The sequence below is a fragment of the Xenopus laevis genome, chromosome 2L, assembly GCF_017654675.1.
Source record: "Xenopus laevis strain J_2021 chromosome 2L, Xenopus_laevis_v10.1, whole genome shotgun sequence".
NCBI lineage: Eukaryota > Metazoa > Chordata > Amphibia > Anura > Pipidae > Xenopus > Xenopus laevis.
The window spans coordinates 104,706,475-104,728,206 of NC_054373.1; the positions used below are offsets into that span (position 1 = coordinate 104,706,475).

General features: G+C 37.8%; 1 protein-coding gene across 2 annotated transcripts in view; it reads right to left on the bottom strand.

Moving 5' to 3' along the window:
* Positions 1-1,187: 1,187 nt before the first annotated feature.
* Positions 1,188-21,732, bottom strand: part of spns2.L (spinster homolog 2 L homeolog) — a 79,874-nt gene continuing 59,329 nt past the window's right edge. The window contains exons 9-14 of one of the 2 annotated variants that reach the window (XR_001934455.2): positions 20,242-20,307; positions 15,421-15,519; positions 13,874-14,037; positions 12,819-12,895; positions 8,676-8,722; positions 1,188-5,522 (exon numbers count right to left, since the gene is read on the bottom strand). Coding sequence is in view for 1 of the 2 variants with exons in the window: in XM_041582276.1 (XP_041438210.1) it covers positions 8,680-8,722; positions 13,874-14,037; positions 15,421-15,519; positions 20,242-20,307 (372 nt within the window). In the remaining variant the exon portion in view is untranslated. The remainder of the gene's footprint in view (positions 5,523-8,675; positions 8,723-12,818; positions 12,896-13,873; positions 14,038-15,420; positions 15,520-20,241; positions 20,308-21,732) is intronic. The other variant, XM_041582276.1, reaches the window with a different exon arrangement.

The window sequence follows — 21,732 nt, forward strand, 5'->3', positions numbered from 1 at the left end:
TGTCACAAAGAAATGGAATTACAGATGGAATAGAATCCCTAGTGACAGTGTTGCTTACCAATAACTGTCAGCCATCTTGCTGTTATGGTGATTTTTATGATCTTACACTGTAATCACAAATCAGAAGGGAGGAAATACTGCTTTATTGTTGGTCTCTATTTATATAGTGCAGCTGTATTATGGGGGTTATTTATTAAAGGTCGCGTTTTAGAGGTTTGTGAGTTTTTTTCTACCCTGAATAAACGCACAACTCAAATGTTTGCTTATTTATGAAAAAAGCCGAATGTAAAAAAACTCAACTGAATGCAATCGGGGGGAAAAACTCTAAATACCTAAAATTGATTGAGTTAAGGACTAAAAAAAACTCTAACATCTTGAACTCAACAGAGGATTGGGACTTTGATAATAAAAAGGACTGTGTTGGAGAAACAGTCAGGTACCTAATAGTGATTTAGTTAGGTCCCACGTGTCCCCAGTGCAGGAGTACATTGTGTATTAGTTATTTTACTACTGTTTATATAAAGTTTATATTAGTTTTCATTTGCACACTGTGCGTGTTTTATTTTTCCTAGTGTAACCCCCCTGAGGTGTGCTCCCCAGTGTTCCCTAGGTGGAGGCACTGCGCTGTAAATCCCAGTTCCAAGTACTTTTCATACGCAAAAGGGACTGGATTGCCAAGGGTTAATTACTATTTAAAGAGACAGTAACCAGATTAGGGTTATAATAGTTTATGCAGTAGTTTTTTCCATTTTTATTAGAACAATGTTTAATTGTAACTAAAATAAGCTTTTGTAAAGGTATTCATGTTTCTAATTGTAGGGGCTGCTATGCCTTGGCCTACCTGTAGAGGGCATGCATTTGATAGAAATGAAGAGGGAACGTTTTTTGCAAGTGAATATTCAGCGGTTTTATCATGCTGAATGATTTGCCTAAGAACTGTCAATTCTGTCCATGTTCAAAGGTGGTGTTTTTCTATTTCCAACATTGTTCTTTGAAGCATTGCTTCCAAGGCCACACACATTCATCAACCGGAAACCACCAGGCAATTATAAAAGTAGCAGTTGAATGAAAATGGCCCCCTTGTAGAAGAGGATGTATTTTCAGTACCCAAGGACAGAAGATGCAACAGCTGTCTTAAATTGCGCAGCCAAGAAACGAAAATAAATTAAAAAAAAAACCAACAGAAATTCGCTTTAAATAGTTTTATTTTGTATATCATTTACATAAATGTATATATTTGGCTTTTTTTCTTATACTCTGAGGTTTACAATTTCTCTAAAAAATAATATAGTCCTTTTATTTGTTTTATTCCTGAACAAATCAGAAAGCTATTGTACTTTAGTTCTTGTATAACAAGAAAAAATTGGTATTTCGTGTAAGTGCCGGTGTCGCAGTCGTTACATAAAGGGACCAGCATCACCTTCCACGGTTTAGTCGTAGCAAAAGGTTTAACAAATCACATTTAACTCAGTACAATTTTTTTGTTCTGTTTTGTTACGGGATAAGCTTGTACAAAATGATATTCTAGATGACAGACAGTAAAAGATTGTGATTTAGCGAAGGAGTTAAACAAAAATGTTGCTATAATGTTCAGTATTCCCCCAGGCACTGTCTGCCAGACAGGTTTTGAGACATAGCTGTGCTTTGATTTTTCTATAGCTACATAAACATGAGTGCATGTCATACTGTATGTGGTTATTGTGTGCGGTATTTGAGTGCCCAAGGAACTCATAGGGGGTGAGGTCCAGCACATGGTAAATATAATAAATATATTGCACCTGCACATTTGAAAGAGGTGTTCAAAGGTTTTCACTGCAATCACAATATCCCCATATAAAGTAAAGCCACTCTACTAGGAGCAGGCCAGGACTGAGAATCCAGTGGCCCTGGCAATTCAAGTACACAGGGGCCCAAACAGCCCCCCACCAGCCCAATAAATATCGACTGTCTATGGCAGCCATTTTCCAGAATCTACAGACTGCCATTCTAGGCCTGGCTTAGGCTTATTTATCAAAGAGTGAAGTTAGAGATCACCACAGTCCTCTAGAGTGAAATCATTTCTATGGGATTTTTTAAATAGTGTTTATCAATGGTTGAAAGTGAAAGTTTATACTTTATACTAAATACGCCTTTAAAAATCCAATAGAAATTAATGGAGAGAGGCGGAATTTCACTCTAGCAGACTGTGGTGATCTCTAACTTCACTCTTTGATAAAAATACCCTCAGTGCAGTCAAATGAGGCACAACCTGAAAGCATATATTATACCAAACACTAGTAGACGACACCCATGTGTATGTAGCTGTAATGATCGAACACTCTATGAAATATTCCAGCTGACGTCAACTCGAAAGATATAACAATGTACATAAAGTATTTGTAGCACACACACTGAGCACCGTTGTTTTGTTCCCATTATGTTCGGTTGGTTTTGACATCAAACATGATCATGATTGAATTTCATCAGAAATCCCCAGCCTACAGTCCTCTAGGTGTTGGTGAACTACCACTCCCACACACTGGAACGGGTTTAGCAAAAACTTTAATTGCATTTTTCAGCTGAAGATTACTAGTTATTCCCCTTTGTATTTGATTCCATACCTTTAAATTGCTTTACATTCCTTAGGGAATAAAATAACCTTTTCTTGTTGGATCCCTGGAGAAAACAACAATATATTGCAAAGGAGCGCAGCGTGTATTGCCTTGAATTGCAGCTTAAATATCCCTGCTTAAATATTGCCCCAGCCCAGTTATTATCTAAACCCAAGTCATGAGACATTTATATCAAATTCATCGCTGCAAAGTCATAGTGCCATTAAAAGGCCAGTTCTTAATTATATAATTGGGGAACGCTTTTCGAAAAAGTGTTAGGCAGTAAACCCTAAGCTAGCCTTACTGCAATAATAAGGCTAAAGGCAATGTCATAAGGGCAACAAAATGCCAAAAAATACCTCCCTTTAGAGGTAACTGAGAATTTACTTTCATGATCATCATTACAAACTGAAGTTACTAGGTGTAGATCTGGTGGGTCTATTAATCAAGGCTAATAGAATATATGAGGTAAGTTATATTATGACTATGAAGATTTTCATTCATCCAGGTCATAGTATATCTAGTATAGGTCAATCTAAAAACAACTGGACTTGCTGAGTAATCAATGAAGACGTTTCACTACTCATCCGAGCAGCTTCTTCAGTTCAACTGACTGGTGTGGGAAGTTCTCGGCATATAAACTCTTCCACTAAGTTAGGTAAGTTATATTGTTCTGTAATAATATTTGACTGCAGTTTTAAGAGATTATTTTCTTTTTTAAGAGATAAAAAACATAAAGGGGCCCTATTTTTAGAGCTTTGCGAGAATGCAGTTTTTCGAGTTGTTTTGGACTTCTGGCACAGAGGCTTAACTTCTAAGTAAAAAATGACTACATTATCTATCCAGTCATCTCCCACTGCCCTGTAATTCTGAACCATAGACTACTATTAGCCAAACACTGAATGCAAGTCCTTTGTCAGCTCCCTATACTTCAAGGGAAATCCCTTAGTTTATGATGGTAAGGGGGCACATGCCTACCATGGGCTGCCAAAGGCTTTAGCCGTTAAGAGGTGTAATTTACTTGTGCCTGAAACCTGTGAAATAAGGCACAATGCGCTTGAAACCTACAATATCCAGCTCTGTGCACAATGAATAGTAAGGCTGCAAGACTACAAGTAACAATGGGCTGGTCTGTTCTGATACAGTGTGCATAGCAGGTGTCTACAGACCTTGGTCACTATAAGCATAAAAGTGAATAAACTTCTGCACAGACCTCAAATATTTAGCATTCCTACTTCCAAGCCAGCAAGAAAGACTAATGCAATGTTGGCTGTAAAGGTAAGCTATTTACTGTAGATAAATTATGGGAGATGGGGAAGAAAGATGCAGAACCTAAAAGTATTTTAAGAACTCTGATAGAATAAAAAATTTGAAACCATTTATTTCATATTAATATCTGTAAATATTTTGTCCAATCATTTAATTTTGGTTCCATATTTTAGTAACTTAAGGCAAGATTGTGGCTATTTAGTATGCTGATGAACTTCAGGAGGCCACTATGCTGGTTTTGTTTGGGTTGATTTACCTCTTTTGTTCCATGGCCTCCACTGAAATCAAGTCAGGAAAGGACCAACCCCTGGTCAGATAGCTGTAGCTCACTGCTGCAAATGACAAATAAACCATAGGAGTTCTAACTCTTCATACAACATTGAGATCATAAGAGAACATAAAACTCCTAATTCCCTGGCCAGGGGAAAGACAAAATTTTAGAAACGTATTAACATTATAGATTGCTGCCCTGCAAAAACAGGCTGGAAATGGCTGCAAATATTTAGAGTGGGGTTTACTGCCACTCCAAAGCCACATCAGGTTGGTGATTCTGGAAGTCTGCACTCCCCACCAGTATTGCTTTTTTGTTTTTTAAAATATATTAAAGACCAGATCTCTGACCTTGTATGGTTCTTTGCAATACATTGAAGCTCCTCTGCTATCCAACACTGTCACCATATTAATACACTGCTGATATCTGTCAACTTTGTATTACATAAAAAACTGTAAACCATAGACTGGCTAAAAATCTAATCCATTTCTTCCAGCAGACGCATGAAACGAAGAAGAAGAAGAAACATCATCACGCATTTTTAACGCAGTATGTAAACAAAAAGAAACGTTAGTTAGCACATTCACTTTTTTAGCTTTTGCTGAATAATTAAATATTAAAGCTGTTGCAATTCAGACTTTAGAGAATAAATATCCATTAATATCTGTTGGTAGTAGAAACGCGAGCCTTTGGAACTGCTCAAGGTTTAAATAAAATTTTGGCATGTGTAAAATATATATACATATATCTCTATGTATTTATATACAGGTTTGTAAAAAAAAAAAAAAGTATATACAGCTAGTATACATACATCTGTTGTCTTCATCTAAACAAAGTATTCCTAAACAATATGTAATAAATGTTGCTCTTAGGGATATGTTGCCTTAACTCTATCTACAGCTCCCAGTATCCTCCTTATGGGAATACAAGATCTGTAATTCTGCAACAAGTGGCCACTCCCTGGTATTACCCACATGGTTGACATCTCTGCACAGAGCAATGGCTGTTGTTGATTTGTGCCCCATTGATCACAGTGTGATGTACACAGTCCTATAGGCATACGTTGGAATGATGAAGATTCAGTGCATCCACTTTACCTTCTGGAAACAAATTCACTAGGCAGAGGAGGTGGTCGCTTCAGAAAAATACTTCACATGTCCGGAGTTACTTTGCATAGTCTCAATTCTTCATAAACTGTGAATATGGGCAATTTTTACCTTTCAGTAACAATTTAGTTCATTGATTGGATTATAATGAAGGGTCTGTGGAATGGGTGAGCCTTCAATTTCTTTCAGTTGTTTTCTTCATCAAAATTCCAAAAATAGAAGCCATCAAGCTGTAGGTGAGGTATCCCAGGAGCTGCCAGATTTTCCTCCTATACTCGGGTTGTTCTGCAAAAAAATGAAGGCAAATGATGTATGCAAACTATGAACTGTAGAACTGAAAGGATCGGCATGCACAAGCACAAATATTGTAAATAATAACAAAGATGCTATTTGCAATTATAATAGCAGTTAAATGCTTGGTTGCCCAATGACACCATTAACTGTCAAAGAATTTTAATACCCCTGTTTGGGTAAAGGCAGGGGTGTAGCTCGAAGCTAGTTGATCATAGTCCACTCCATATCATCTTTAAATACATACAGTATGTCCTAAATAAATACTAATTTCCTAATCCTCTCAACCTCCCTCCCCTCACATTTGGGATTCCTGTACTACATTTCTTTTTTTTCTTCTAAGAGGTAAGATCTAATTATTTGGACCGTGGGGCACCCTCAAGTCCCTGGCCCCATGTGCTGTCACAATGCCTGTAGGTAAGTACCTAGCCCAGGTGACAGCAAGAGATTGTGACTGATGATCTAAGCCATTTATTCAGCATACACCTATTTTAGATATTTAAACAGAAAAAGTATTTATACGGCAGCACAAAAACTCTTGGAGCAGCACAACCATTCTAAAGTAAGTTCAACTTAAATTCTTTATCCCAAGACTTTCTTCTGCTTCTAGAATGTTATTAAAGGTTGAAATGAAATTGTACTACTGTGGCGGGAGCTGCATGCTTGTCTGGAGCAGATCCAAGCACCTGTCAGAATAGGTATAATACCTACCGACCTGTGTGGTTTACATTTGCTTTGTAGTTGAGAACATGGGCATTATCAAGAAATATATGTATTCATACTTCCAAATGTAAATATCTTTGTAGTGCTGGTATATGAAGCAGCACTGTACAGAAAGAGCTGATTCATATCAGTGGCTGTTCAAGAGGAGGCACCCTCGCTACTTGCATCAGCAGCCAATTAACTTGCCAATGTATTTTTGGTTGTGTGGGAGGAAACTGGAACAACCACAGGAAATCCAAGCAAATGTGGGGAGAACATTCAGGTTCCAGGCAGATCATTCCTCACGATTGTTTATAGTAAGGGACAGTGTATGCTATATTTGTTATTATTACTAGTAAATAGGCCATTGACATTGACTGGAACAGGCAGTGGTGATGAGGAGATACTGGTGGAACAAGCTACATGGATAGAAAGGATTGCAGCAGAGGGGAGGCATTTAGTAAGGGAAAGAAGCCAACAGCCAATTGCTGATGCCCTATGGTGCACTGCTGTTCTGAGTATTTCTTCATCATACTGGGAAGGTGCTACTGGTGGGGAATGGTGGCTCCACCTGAGACTAAATATTTGTGAGTGTTGCAAGGAGGCAGCAGAGAAAAGGAAATAGTTGAACTTCCCTGATTTCATCTCAGTAGCATGTAGCTGATTAATAAATAGTACGGGTTTCTCCCTCCCGAATTTCCTATAGATGACGTAACCATACTGGAGAGGCAGTGGTTAATTTCCGCAGGAAAACTCAAAATTCTGTAATTACACACTTTAAATAGTAGGGCATGTCACTGACTTATAAACTGCAACTCACTGCCATGTCTGTTCTATATTACAATCCTCAACAGCCGCCTCCAATGATACAAAGTGCAGGCAAGCAACAGCCTGGAAGCCACAGGTTGACTATACCTGCTCAAAAAACCCCTATAAAAATGCCATGGTTAAATGAGAACACTGATACATAAAACTGTCCCTTATAAATATTTATAACACATTATGAGTATGACAAAGCCAAACTCATACTTTCACTTTAATGACTATGTAAAAAAAACTGCTGTGGTCCATTTATTTTTGGCTGCAGTCGAAACCTTTATGTGGTATTAGGAGTGGTTAGAAAAACATTTCTGTGGCTTTCTGCCTATGCAGATCTGAATTACTCTGGCTCTATGCCATGTAGTAAGAGCTGCCACCTGAAATGAAGACAGGCAATAGAATATTCAGTCTACTACATCCAACTGCATTACTTGTATTTGCCTATTTTCTCTGCATGCAGGCTGCTATAAAAGACCAGATGTCAGAAGTGCATTTGCTGCTGGGTCTCACTAATTGATGGAATGGAGCATATGAAAGCAGCCTAAAGCCTAATACTCCCTTTCAGCGCTAAGCAAAGGGGGAGAAATCTTTCATTTACTGCTTTGATTTAATTTGAAGTAGTGATTTGTGCAAATGTTTATAACAGAATACTAAGGGCTATTCCACACGGGGAGATAGCCTTGCGTTTGCGGTCGCGGCGACAAAGCGCCGCGCCAGTCGCCGCGACCGGCGCAGGCGACAGTTTTGTATGGGCGCCTATGTAAAAACGCCTGTGCTAACCACACGAGGCGATGCGCTTTTCAACAGTCGCCTGAAAATGCCTCGCCAGGCTTTTTCAGGCGACTGTTGAAAAGCGCATCGCCTCGTGTGGTACACGCAGGGCTATCTCCCCGTGTGGACTAGCCCTAAAAGACGGACAAGGATGGTAATTAAGGTCCTTCGGCTATTTGGGATGTAATCAGGCAGGCACAGCAGGGGGCACCACTAACAGCTTTCAGAGGAATCCACAAAGAAAAGAAAGAAGAAATGTGTGCCCTAGGGCATTGAATGCTGCAACGGAGCTATAGGGCACACAACTAATACACATCCTATGTATGGCTACCTACATGTACTGTATATCAGTGGATAACAAGGACTGCCTTAGAGCCATAAGCTTAGTAAAGAATCACTGCTATTAAATAACTTAGCTAATTATCAGTAACTTAGCTGCTTAAATCACATTCAAGTGATAGAATAAATATACATGTACACACAGACTTCTAGGGACTGCTGAGTGATTAGAGAATAACCCCTTAATCAGACAACCCGAACGAACAGTGGGGAGAGTATGGGATCTACTATCCAAAAACCCACTGTGCAAAAAGCTCTGAAGTATGTGAATGGCATCTTCCTTATGTTTGTTCTTTAGCAACACATTGTATTTGTACATCTGTATGTACATTATATATTTGATACAAACTCTTCTATCATTTCTATTTGGCATATGTTGGTGCTTTTTAATAATACAAATCTGCACTAAATATAAACATGCACATGTAAATTGTCATTGCATGTATTATCGATATGCTTCAGACAATAAAAGATACACAAGCATGACTCAGCCCTTATGCCAGCGAGTAACCTTACCTTATCAGACCTTTACAGCAGTCGATGGCATCATGAGTTGACTCACCCTAAATAAAGGACAAACAGAGAATGTCATTTTAAAGTATAGCACAGAAACAAAATCTCTCTCTCTCGTTTGCTTTTCCATTCCTGGCCATTTTTTGCCCAGCTCATCCTCACTTCTTCCACCTAGGCTTGTACTGTTCATTCTTCACTTTGTGTTACAAACATAAATTTGTTTGCTAAATATAGAGGGGCAAAAAGAAATCCCAAAGTACTTGAAGTCTGTGTACCATGCTCTCACGGCCACAGAATGGAGTGTTATATTCTGTAAATTGGTTTTCCAATGAACAAAATGTGTCAGCCGTTGTATGATTAAGTTAGTAGGAGGCAACACCAATGTACCTACAGAAGGCTTTGAAGTGTTTGTGATGACAAACAATTATTGTGACAGCTGCAAGGACTGATTAGTGTACAGTGTGACAGTCATTTGCCTAATAATGGGGAATCTCTAGCCTCAGGCAGATTCATGGGTAAAATGAACGATTTAGTGGCAGCTTTTTGATTGACTGAGTTACTGTAAATGAGGAATCTTCAACTTGTGACCTTCTGGTTGTTTAAGTACATCCAGCTATTGGTTGTTGCAGTTCAGCAGCAGAGAGAAGGAGACAGTCAGGGCATTCTTGTTTTAAAGCAAATGCAATTTTTTTGTATTAAGACACAATGATTAAAACAGGGGGTGTTGCTGGGGGAGGGAGGGGGTCAACAGGTGAGTATTTTGGGCCCTGCAAAGTAGAATGAATGTGAATCTCTTTGGCATGCTGAGAATCATATACATTTGTTAGATACCTGGCCAATGGGCCTCCATTTAAACAGCCCTGTATAAAAATATAATTTAAAATCCTGCTTCCCCTATCTTTGAATTGAAGCTGCAGCTGTGTTTATACTAGTCCCAACAGACTAAATCTCTCAATTCTAATATAGATAAATGAAACAAGACTGCACCAGGTTTTCTTTAAACAAATTCACATGAATATTTGTCAGATATATTCTCTCCTGTAACACAAAGAAACTGCTACATTCCACCTCAACCAACCACATGTATTTGGACTTTCAGACTGCTCAATACACTCTGATATGTCTAAATTGAACTCTGTACTATTATTGCTCAATTATTTTGGGCAGAACTAAATGAGCGTCTTTAACGCGATTCCGGCGGATCTGACGTGGTGCGCCAAAATGTAGGCGTCAAGTCGGATGCGAAAGAAAATTAGGTAAGAAATACAAATGTCAGATGTTGTTGCAGCATCCGACAGTCATGTCAGATGAACGGTGCGACAATATCTGACATTCCTTTTGCTTGCCTTATTTCCGTTGCATCCAACTTGACGCCTGTGTTTTGGCGCACGGTGTCGGATGCACCAGAATCACGTTGAAGACGCTCGAGTTCTAACCTTAATCATTCTATATAGTAGAGTGTAAGAGTCGAAAGCTTGCATCGTTAAATGAAAGACTTTACAAGTATTGTGGCTTGGATTGTTCATAATTCCTTCTTGTGCTTTCAAACGCAAACCTTGACCTTGATCCTGCAGTTTTCCAGCTATTCAACTGAAAAGACTGCCCAGTTCTATCAACTGGATAAATAATTATCAAAATCAACGTTTATAATTGTTCAAGGTTCAGGTTTTCGTTATTCCAGACCAGCCACAAGAACAACTGGTCTGGAATTTTGAACCAAGGAGGAGGCTACGATAACATTTCTTTTAAGATTCCCGCAGTGTGAACATGTTTTCCAGGGTAAACCAAGAGTTGCATACAATTTTTTTCCAGTGAGCTTTATTGATCATCTGGACTCTACAAAAATCATTAGTACCTCTGTCTCTTGAGTTATTCTTGGAATAAGTAAGGTCTAGTAATAAACTGAAATAATTGCCACATATCACTTCCCATTACAGACACTACTTTTTCATGTCAGAATTGTTCCCTGAGCCACCCACAGTAAGAATGTGTTTTTTGGGCTACTTCGACCATCGAATGGGCTACTTCGACCTTAGACTACGACTTCGAATCGAATGATTCAAACTAAAAATCGTTCGACTATTGGGTCAATTGGATAGTCGAAGTACTTTGACCCCCTAGTTCGCCACCTAAAAGCTACAGAACCCAATGTTAGCCTATGGGGAAGGTCCCCATAGGCTTGGCTAAGTTTATATGGTCGAAGGATAATCCTTCGATTGATGGATTGAAATCCTTCGATTCATTTGATTCGAAGGATTTAATCGTTCAATCGAACGATTATTCCTTCGATCGTACGATCTCAGTATTTGCGCAAAATCCTTCGACTTCGATATTCGAAGTCGAAGAATTTTCATTCCCAGTCGAATATCGAGGGTTAATTAACATTCGATATTCGACCCTTGATGAATTTGCCCCTAAATGTTCATTTTAACACTGGCTAGAGTAATGAGAAAGGCTATGGGCACAGGAAGGGGAAGTGAAGGGGGAAGAGTGTGGAGAGTGCAGCCAGATTTAAAGCTGATGTCTACCATGCAGTCTGGCATCTCTGTGTGCATTCCTCTAGTACCACACCACCCTGCACTGGGTTATCACAGTGGATGTTTGAACTTTAGGAACTAGAGATCTGCCAAGCCTGCAATGGAAAATTAACTTATATTTCAGTAAAAAATCTATTTTTCAGGAAATGGATTGCTAATTTAAATCTCTACATACATTAGAAACAATGGTTAACCTTTTCATCTGGATCTGAGATAAGCATCAGTATAATAATAAAAGAAGGAAGCCCCTGGCTCCACAAGCATTGTCTATGTACAGCATCATTTCCATGGCTACTCACTGCTAGGCGGAGCTTCCCTGAACAAGCCACATTAAGCAGTCTTTTATCACTATTTAAACATGTCTAAACCTTATGGGAATTACAAAAGAAAAGAAGGGAAATGCACTCTTCATGTCATTCTGGTAGAGAAAGAAGCAGTTTCCATTCTGCAGGGCTGGAGGTAGTATAAAGAACTACACTGGGAATGTTAATATTTCTAGCTTTTCAAATATGAAATGTGTGTCTTTTAGGAAAAAAGTCTGACTTTTGCATCAATATATTGATGTGCTGTGTTAAATAGTTAAATAGTAACATAGTTAAGTTCAACCCCTCCAAATGAAAACCCAGCATCCATGCACATACCCCTCCATACCCTCACATACATTGTATATACACATCCAGTATCTATACTAACTATAGCATTTAGTATCACAATAGCCTTTGAACAACTGAACTAACAAATGCAATGTAATAGAGTAAACAGATTAATATTTTGTTTCTTTGTTTGCCTACCTTGGCAGCTATCACCTACATACCTAACCGTTTGCAAAATGGGAATTTCCTCTTCTGGACAAAGTCTATTAAGGTTGGTTAGGAAGGTATTTATATAATCATGGTGAAATTAAAATATTCCGATGACTGTATCATATTCAACAAAGCAAGATAATCCTGAAATACTGCACTCCGCCTGAAATATTTTAAAGGGCCAGTAATATAAAAATGGAAGCACCACTTTTACCCCCTTCTGAAGCTCTGAATGAAAACTTAGTATCTGGCTAATTCTAAAATGCTAAACAGAATGAACAATGGTCAAGAACAGAAACCATTTAACTTGCCTTTTTCTTTGATAGAAATGTTTTTGTTTTTTAAAAAGTTGATTCTAAGAAACATAAATGCATACTAATCTACATAGCTCAGAAAACACAGTTGCACTTAACACACTTGAGAATGTCAACTAACTCCATGTCGTCCATTAGTGGTGTGCCAAATGTTGATTTCTGTACACTAGTAACATTTGTATTTAAATGCATGTAAATGTTGAAGTATGCTTTAAATACCATATGGCCACTATGAGTTTGAGATGGTGCTTTCTTTGTCACAGAATAAAATCAAAATTAATAAGTGCTAGTTCACAATAGTGACTTTGTTCGAGGTCAGAAAAATCAACAGAATTGTTGCAAAGCCTGAGGTGGTAAGACAAAGCCAAATTGAAATGACCAGAGTGAACTAGGTCTTACTTAAATTGCACTAAAAAGAAAGTTCAGGTGCAGTCGGAAAAGCAAAGCAAAAGAAAGGAAATTAAATGAAAAGCAAAACATAAACAGACCAACCTAAAAAAGGCTACAAGATGGAAGCTTCTTCTGAGTCACTACAGTTGCCAACAGTGAAGGGATCTGAGCACGGCTCTCTATTGGGAAAAAAAGGCACCCTTTTTTAATTCAGAACACTAGCTCCTATCTAGGTAAGCACACTGAGTAGAACTATACTATTGGGTTAGAAAAAAGCTCAAAGCATTTATGTCATGTCTTGCTGATAATAAAGTGAATGGCTAGAAATCTTATCTTTATGGTCAGTTAAATGAATGGAGCAGTATTCTGTTAATAAGTAAGGATTAAGTCTTTAGAAGAGCAAATGATGCAATATGTTTTTATTTGGAGGCAATCTCCCTTTAACAGTTTGCTTTGGTTTTGATAGGCATCGTTAGACTATTAATATGTATTAGGTTATTGTAATGTTAGATTCCAACAAACTGAAAAAATATGGGCTCTGAGTCTCTCTTCGCTATGCCATGTATATTGTAAGGGTTGTATAATGCTCTTTACAATAGTAAATAAAAGCAGATGGAAATAATTGTTATGCTATGACTGTTTAATAAGCTTGTTAGGTGATAGAAACTCTGAGCAGATTGAATATCTAGGAAGAATTTCAGCTCTAACATTAATATTTTTTAATCCTGAAGATAATTTCTGCATAATTCTTTTGAGATCCTGCTGAACAGACTCTACCAAATAACAGACATTATAATGTGGTCCCTTGAAGGAGCATTTCATCAAAATCTGTTCATTGCTTCAGTGAAAGAAATATTGGAGAGGTAGATGATGAATAGTGTTAATGGTAGATGATCATAAACTACATTTTCATGCATCTGCATTAGTAAGTGTGTTAAAGAAAGCACCTTTTACTATGATAACATCATTTAAAATCAGATGAGCAGTTGTGATTTGTACTGGTGAAATGAGGCTCATGGTTTGAGTGAATTGAAGGCAGCACTTTTGACGATTATGGAATGGAGTGAACATGGAAAAAAGCATTTAGTTTTTCCACAAAAGTGAAATAAAAAAATCAGCTATGACAGAGAGGTAAGCAAAGTTCCTGGATTACTTACAGTTTTTCTGCTTTTTCTCGGTCCTCCAGGAAGAAAAGGGCTGTGGCCAGAAAGAACATTCCCCCAAGGACAACAACAAAGGGGCAGAGCATAAGTGCGTAGCCAAGGCTAAGGAACTCCCATAGAGGAGACTTGGTGGTGCTCTGCTGGATAAGGTCTGAGATCTGAGTACAGAGTAAAGAAAAAAGGAAAGGTGTAGAAAAGGCAACAGGAAATTAAATCTTGGTTGAAATATCTAAAGAACAAAAGCACAAAGGATGAGGAAAAACAATATTTATTCTTGCATGTAATCTGCTACTAACCTAATCAACAGCCAATATACATTACATACTTATTAAATTCATAAAAGCCTATTTTTTGTTTTAAATGTATTACAAACATATTATAGACATATAATATAATAAGTCTGAACACTTTTGCAATATATTGTTTACATTTTTGTTTATGGTTTATTATCAGGCACTCCATTCTGTCTCCTGTATCTATCTCTCCTATTTGCTTCCATTCCTACAACTCACTTTAAAAAAGTCCTTTTGTGATGTATGATAAATAACTCTAATAAGTCTGCACTACATACAGCCATCTATGAACCCAGTGATTGATCTGTTAGAGGAAAGGGGCCCAGAGTTTCAAGAGACGCCTGCAGAAGTCTGAGTAGAGAAAGGACTATTTGTGGTTTGCCAATGTGATGTCCAAGCCATGATGAAGAAAGACAATGAGTAAAGTTCAGTTTAATTCTGTACAACTAGGTGTGGATTAGACTTTGTATATTGTTAGGTTTCATTTAGAGCACCTAAGCAGAAGTGCTTAAATCAATTAATAGATATCTGAGTACAATATGGTACAGTTTGGTCTTACTATGTTCAGTCTGCCCATTTATAGTGGCAACGTTGGCAACAACCAATAATAAGTAAATTCATGTAGTGGGTGCATATGCACCAAGCTGTGTTGAGATGTTCACTGCATGCTAAAACTCTACAATTAAAGTACTCCAGTTTCAAGCAAAATAATTGTGTATTGGTTAAATTTCCTATTAGTGCCTCTGTGTAAAGGAATTGACACACCAGCGTTTTAATAAATGATTGAAGACGAGGTAAGGTAAGGCTTTGTGAACAGTTAAAAGATGTACGAATCACATTAGAGTAAAATATACTAGCATGAATTATTCAGTCTAATTGGCACCATTGTGGTTCCCCCAACTATCTTGCTTTGTTTTAATCAAATCTGTCACTATTTAGGGGTTTAACAGAGCACAAAGAGAATAAATTCATAAAAAGGCAGGGTTGCTCACATGTTTTTGTCCTTTTCCAGTTGGCAGGTATGGACTTTACTAAACTGAAAAAATGTTGAATGCACTGATTGGCTAAAGGTTGGTCTTTTAATGATCATGGCGTTTCCTCAACTAAGATAGGCTGGTGGTAACATTATAGCTAAGCCTAAAAGTTGATCAGCAAATTTCAATTATCTTTACTTTGACAAACCAAGAAAAACAAAACACTATAGATATTATTAATTTGAGCTCATGTGCAGGATACAAGTATACTTACAAATCCAATCAAGTATGGACTACCAGCATCTCCTAGAAGATGAGATGTAAAACTCTGTAAAGCCACAGCTGTTGCTCTCCGTGTTGGTATGACCACATACTGCACAAGACACAAATAAAAGTAGGGTAAGAATTGGAAAGCATGTCATGTCAAATCATGAAAGTTTTGTTATTTCATTAATTGTATGTATGTATGTATTGCTATAGTATGTTACTTCCTGTGTTTTATAACATTTGCCTTTACTATACATGCTATATAGAAATTTTGCACTAGACCCTTCATAGACAATAAAAAATATGAAATTTTTCTATACCCACTTAGTTATAGATGTTAATGAAAATAAAGTTAATAACTAAAGCTATTTTGCTTACCAGGCACTTGTTATATGTTGCCCTTTTAACATATCACCCAAGAACATAACATCTAAAACATTTCCTGTAAGAAAAATATGTCCGAAGACAAGGTCCTATGTTTACTTTAATATGTTCAATAGGAAATTCCTTGTGAGCTAGCAGGAGATTGTCATGATTATTTTCCTACTCACAATGCCATAAACATAAAGCTGTACATTCCAACAATGTCTCTGGAAAATCTAAAAAACAATGGGCCCTACATTGCGCTATTGATATGAGTAAACTAAATGGTAAAAAATCAAAAGCACTGGTTTCAGGAAAGAACATTCTGCAGAGTTCATTTACCACTGTTACAGGGGCAAGTGATACTTTTTTTTTTGTGATTATATGCCTATGATTAAGGGATTGAGTCCCGAAACGTGTAGGGTGTGAGATCCCTGTGGGGTCTGTAATAAACCTGCCTTTATCCTTGAATGGAGTGCCATCTTCCTTTTGGTTGGTGTGAGACAAGCTGTGGGGATGCTGCAGACAGAGCACCCAACAAGGAGCACACGGAGCAGTGCGGGGGGGGGGGGTAAACTGGGAGCGGTCTAATTGGTGTAATTATTGATATGAGTAGTTGCAAAAAATCTGTCTCGAGAATTCAGAGAAAGACAAAGGCTAACTAAATGGTATCAAAAGCACTGGTTTCAGGAAAGAACATTCTACAGAGTTCATTTACCACTGTTTCAGGGGCAAGTGATACAAGACTAGTATTACCTATACCAAGGGGCACATTTACTTAGCTTGAGTGAAGGATTCGAATGAAAAGAACTTCGAATTTCGAAGTGTTTTTTTGGCTACTTTGACCATCGAATTGGCTAGTTCGACCTTCGACTACGACTTCAAATCGAACGATTTGAACTAAAAATCGTTTAACTATTCGACCATTCGATAGTCAAAGTACTGTCTCTTTAAAAAAAACTTTGACCCCCTAGTTCGCCACCTAAAACCTATCGAGCATCAATGTTAGCCTATGGGGAAGGTCCCCATAGGCTTTCCAAGGTTTTTTTGATCGAAAGAATTTCGTTCGACCGATGGATTTAAAACCTTCGAATCGTTCAATTCGAAGGATTTAATCGTTCGATCAAAGATTTTTCCTTTGATCGTTCGATCGAAGGAAATGCGGTTAAATCCTTCGACTTCGATATTCGAAGTCAAAGGATTTTACTTTGACGGTCGAATATCGAGGGTAATTAACCCTCGATTATTCGCCGCATAGTAAATGTGCCCCATAGTGTTTATGCTCATCAAATAACACATGGAAATTCTTCAAGCATTTGGCAGGTTTATAAACAAAAATACAACAACCAGAATTCATAAATATACCATGCTCTTATTGTCTAAAAGTAATGGAACATGAAATCCATGCATCATACACTGTAAGCTTTCATGTGTGGCAATCTAGTAAACTATAGCATTCAGTGGCGATGACTTAAAACAAATTACAAATGGGCTTTAATTTATATTTTCTATGTTTTAAGCTGATACAGAAGTTGCCATTTACCCCAACACAGGATAGAACCAACCTGCTACCATTAAGACCAACAGATTTTTCAGAATTCAGGAATTAACTGAACCAACTGCAAAGCAACAGGAGGAAATAATGTGTGAAATGTGCCTTTGTGTGAACCCTCATAAGTCCAACTTGTTTGTGTTAGAGCAGCTTTCTCCATTTACACAATGTCTACATATATATATTAGTCCCTGCAGCGCAGCACTGCAACATATGGTGCGCCTTCATTTTTCATTAAACATATTAATACTGTGAACTATGCTGACCTAAAAGAATGTGTTCTTTATTTACATCAAATTATTCAGAGGTTATACATTTATGAGATGCAGATTTTTCAGATGCCAGCGGAAGAAAGAAGTTAAGGTAGAATTTGATGTGCCGGATCCGTATTTGTTTTGATTTCACTGAAAGTATTACAAATATTAACTCAATGTCTATAGCCACCATTTCACTTGCTCAGCTGTGCCTTGCAAGTACTGATTGGACTATGGATTCTCAGCAGTTGATGTCAGGCACAATGACCTGAAACATTCACTACATCCATATTCCTTAGCAGCTGCAAATGTACTGTACACATAATATAGGACAAATGTATGTGCAGACATATACCTCTTTAGGTACACATTACACAGGCTACCAGCAACCAGTTTTAGGGCAGAGACACATGGTCAGATTTGGGGCGATTAGTTGCCCGGCGACAAACTTCCTCTTCTTCAAGTCGACTAATCTACCCAAACTGCCTTCCCCTGCCTTCGTTTTCAGAAGTCGACTGAAGTTGCCTCATGAGGAAACTTCGGAAAACAAAGTGATCCGAGTGTGCTATCGCCCAGGCGATTTACATTGTAGCCAGCGGGAAGGCAGGGGAAGGCAGTTCGGGGAGATTAGTCGTCCCGAAGAAGAGGAGATTTGTCGCTAGGCAACTAATCTTCCTGAATCTGACCGTGTGTCCATGCCATTAATGAGGAACCTTTAAAAATATATACTAAACTCATAGCTGCATTTAGTGAAGCCTTTCACACTGCATTCTGTATTTTTCCTGCTGCTAGTAAGTTTTATTTACTAATACAAGTGCAAAGAGCGAATTCACATACACACAAACCACCAGATAGTTTTCCCTTCATGATCCTAACATCCCATCTGATACATACATGTGCCAATAGCCGAAGGCCTACTAGTTAAACAGAAATTCATTTAATCTGCCAATCTCTTCTATTGAACGGCTGTTGATTTACCAAGAGCTAATCAAAGCGCAAAGGCAAAAGGTTGCATTAAGCATTGTATTCACATACTCCACTTTCTATTATCTGTTAATCTAAGAAAGAAGATGCCTACTGAATGAGTCTGGTAGAAGTGACCCTGTAGGCAAGGGCATTGAAGGTAATGCTACCTCCAGAGAAAGCAAAAGCTAAAAAAACCCTGAGGAGCGTCTAACATTAATCTCATGTCTCACACCTAAGGGACAATCCTGCAAAGTTTCATAAAGAAGAAGCGGATTTGCAATTACAGGAAAATCATCAATTTTACAAGATGACTATAAACCAACAGCTATTTTCCCTTGCCTCAATACAGCCAAAGCAGAAGAAATGATTTTACTAATAAGCAAATAAAGCCCAACAGCATTCAGAAGGATGGTACTGCAATTCTCTGTGCAAAATGTAAACCTGAAATATATAGTGAATAAAGTACCCCCTCTTGTAAAATATAAGGATATTATAAGTTACCGAGGAGTTTCATGACCATATAAAAACACAAGGTTTTTATACAGGTCATGGAACTCCGAGGTAACTTCTAATATCCTCATATTTGCAACTGGGGGTACTTTATTTGTTATAATACACACGTTTTAGTGAGTCATGTGACAGAAATGACATCACGACTAACTGATGACATCAGAACTCACCGTTTATAAGGATATAATTTAAAAGATATTCATGGCTTTTGTGTATTATAAGATAATAATAAACATGCACATAATAAATACATACAGCATTTGTCTTGTATATTATAGGCATTGTGTGCCTAAACCATGAAGTTTGCATTAATATACTGGCACTTTTTCCTTACTCAGCTTTCAGGGTAGCCTTGAGGCATGCAGTTCATTTATATTGAATTCTAATTCATGAGAAGGATGCAGCAATGATAAACATAGACCTACCACCTGCCATATTTAAAATGGTCCCCTCCCATTTGCCTGTTAAACCTAGATCTAAATGATGTGCTTTAGGATTAAATGTACTGACGGGTTAATCAGAAAGAAAAACTTGAAGCCACAGTGGCTCTGTAGTTGGGCTACAACTAGTGGCTACTGTCAACTGAAAGTGAAGAGATCTGAGCAGTTAGGGAATGCTTCTCAAAAAACTGAAACTCCTTTAAAGAAAGTAGTACAGAGGTTCATATTCAGATACCTGTATGTAGAAATTGAATCCCTGTAAATTGCATCCTGCATGAGTATAACTGTGCTGATATTGTCCTGTACTACTTTGTTATATTGTACTTTATACTGTTAACATGAGTGCTTTATAGAGGTAATCGCTTCAGCTTCACACTGTAATATGCACAGCAAGTGCCTCTACTGAAAGGTAAAGGGGCTAGTAAATGTATTCGTAGAGCAGCCAGACTGAGCAATATAGAAGAGCTAGCACAGGAATCTAATAAGAATGTCTTGGCCATTACAGATAATATGGCAATACAAATTTGTCTTTTTACTTTGCTGTGTTTTAAGGGTTAGTGGAATATTCCATTTAACTTTACACTGACAGTAAACTACAACATTCTGTCTGGAGATAACTAAATGGACAGGGTCATACAGGGGACCTTTCTGCACGTGTGGCCCTGGATCTAATATGTGTATATCCATGTGTGTATGTTAAACATAATATGATCTATTTACATTACAAGAAATGTTTGACTTACCATTAACATATCAGCTGTTATGGCCCAGTTAGAGAACAGAAGAGTTTCTCCCGCAAATATACAGATCTGCCAAAAAAAAAACAACAACTCTGCATTAGAAGACATATAGTACATATATATAGCCATACTTGTATCTTGATTGAAAAGGGGATAGTATTGCTATTATTTAGTGCAGCAGACTGTGAGAAGCCATTTCCCCTTCAGTTAATCCTTCCTACTCTATCCTGTATAAAATTCAGTACAAGCCTCTGGCCCAAGCCAGGAAGGAAAGATCATTCACCAAATGAAGGGTAAGCGTCATATATACTCTGTGTATACAGTGTTACAACGTGCTCCTAAGGATAAAAGAAATATGTATACAATAACAAAGCAGGGACTTAGTAATCCTTTGTAACTGCAGGAGGTTAAAGGAAGAGGGAGTATATTTGCTTTAAGAAACATATCTATTTGGGCAACTTTCTCAGTGGCCTATGATTAGGTACTGTACAGCGGTGCTCAACTTAAATTGCCACCTACCTAGCACCACCCTTCTATGGCTTTTTAGGCTTAATAAATTAGAAGCCTTTTGTACTGGAATAACATTTTTATTGAGTTTGCAAGCCCCAATATTTGCTGGATAAAAAGAAAGTAATATGTGCCAGACCCCAGTGTGCATGGTTAATGGTAAGAGTCATGGGGCATCCCTAATTCACTGAAGTGGACATCTTGTAACATACTATTTCCAGTTATTGTTTGCTTTTCCTCCCTATGATTAGCTTCCCCCTTTCACTTGCTTTCTTGCTATTGTGTTATTCTGCTTTAAAGACCTTTTTATTTTTATGCTTTAGAAGACTGTGCCATTTGTGTTACTCTCCTGGGTATGTTTTATGGGATCCTTAAAGGAACATCAATTACGAAAATACAGTTAACTAGTACATAAAAGAGGAAGCTGTAATCCTAAAGATATGCAGACATTCTGATATGTTCAAAGACCCTTATTCCATCCCACTTCCTCTTAAATAAAGTTGGGTAGCAATAAGACAAGTACCCCACTTAAACATGCACAGATTATTTATAAAATGTGGTAGTTTTCCATGTAAACTGTACAAATGCTGTCTGTATGAGTGGGTGCGTTCCCAAAATGATTGAACAGACTGAACCAAATAAGAAACAGATAATAGGGTGCATTCATGATACCCCAAAAAAAAAGGCCGGCTATTACCATTTTTTTTGCACTTTGCCCACTGTGTGGGGCATTGTGCAAACAACCGCATGACTCTGCTATTTATTTTGGAGCACAGAGACCGGCGGACTTGATTCTAAAGGGGCAGGTGGGAAAGCTGCAAAAGAAAACTAATAAAAAAAGAAAAATAGCCAGCTTAAGCAAAGCTATAAATAATAATTGAGTCCTCTGAAATGGCTGTTTGGGAAAGTCAGATGCAAAAACCTAAACTATATGGAAATTGCATATGCAGAGACTTCCTATACCAGTCAGTTATTCTACCAGTTCCG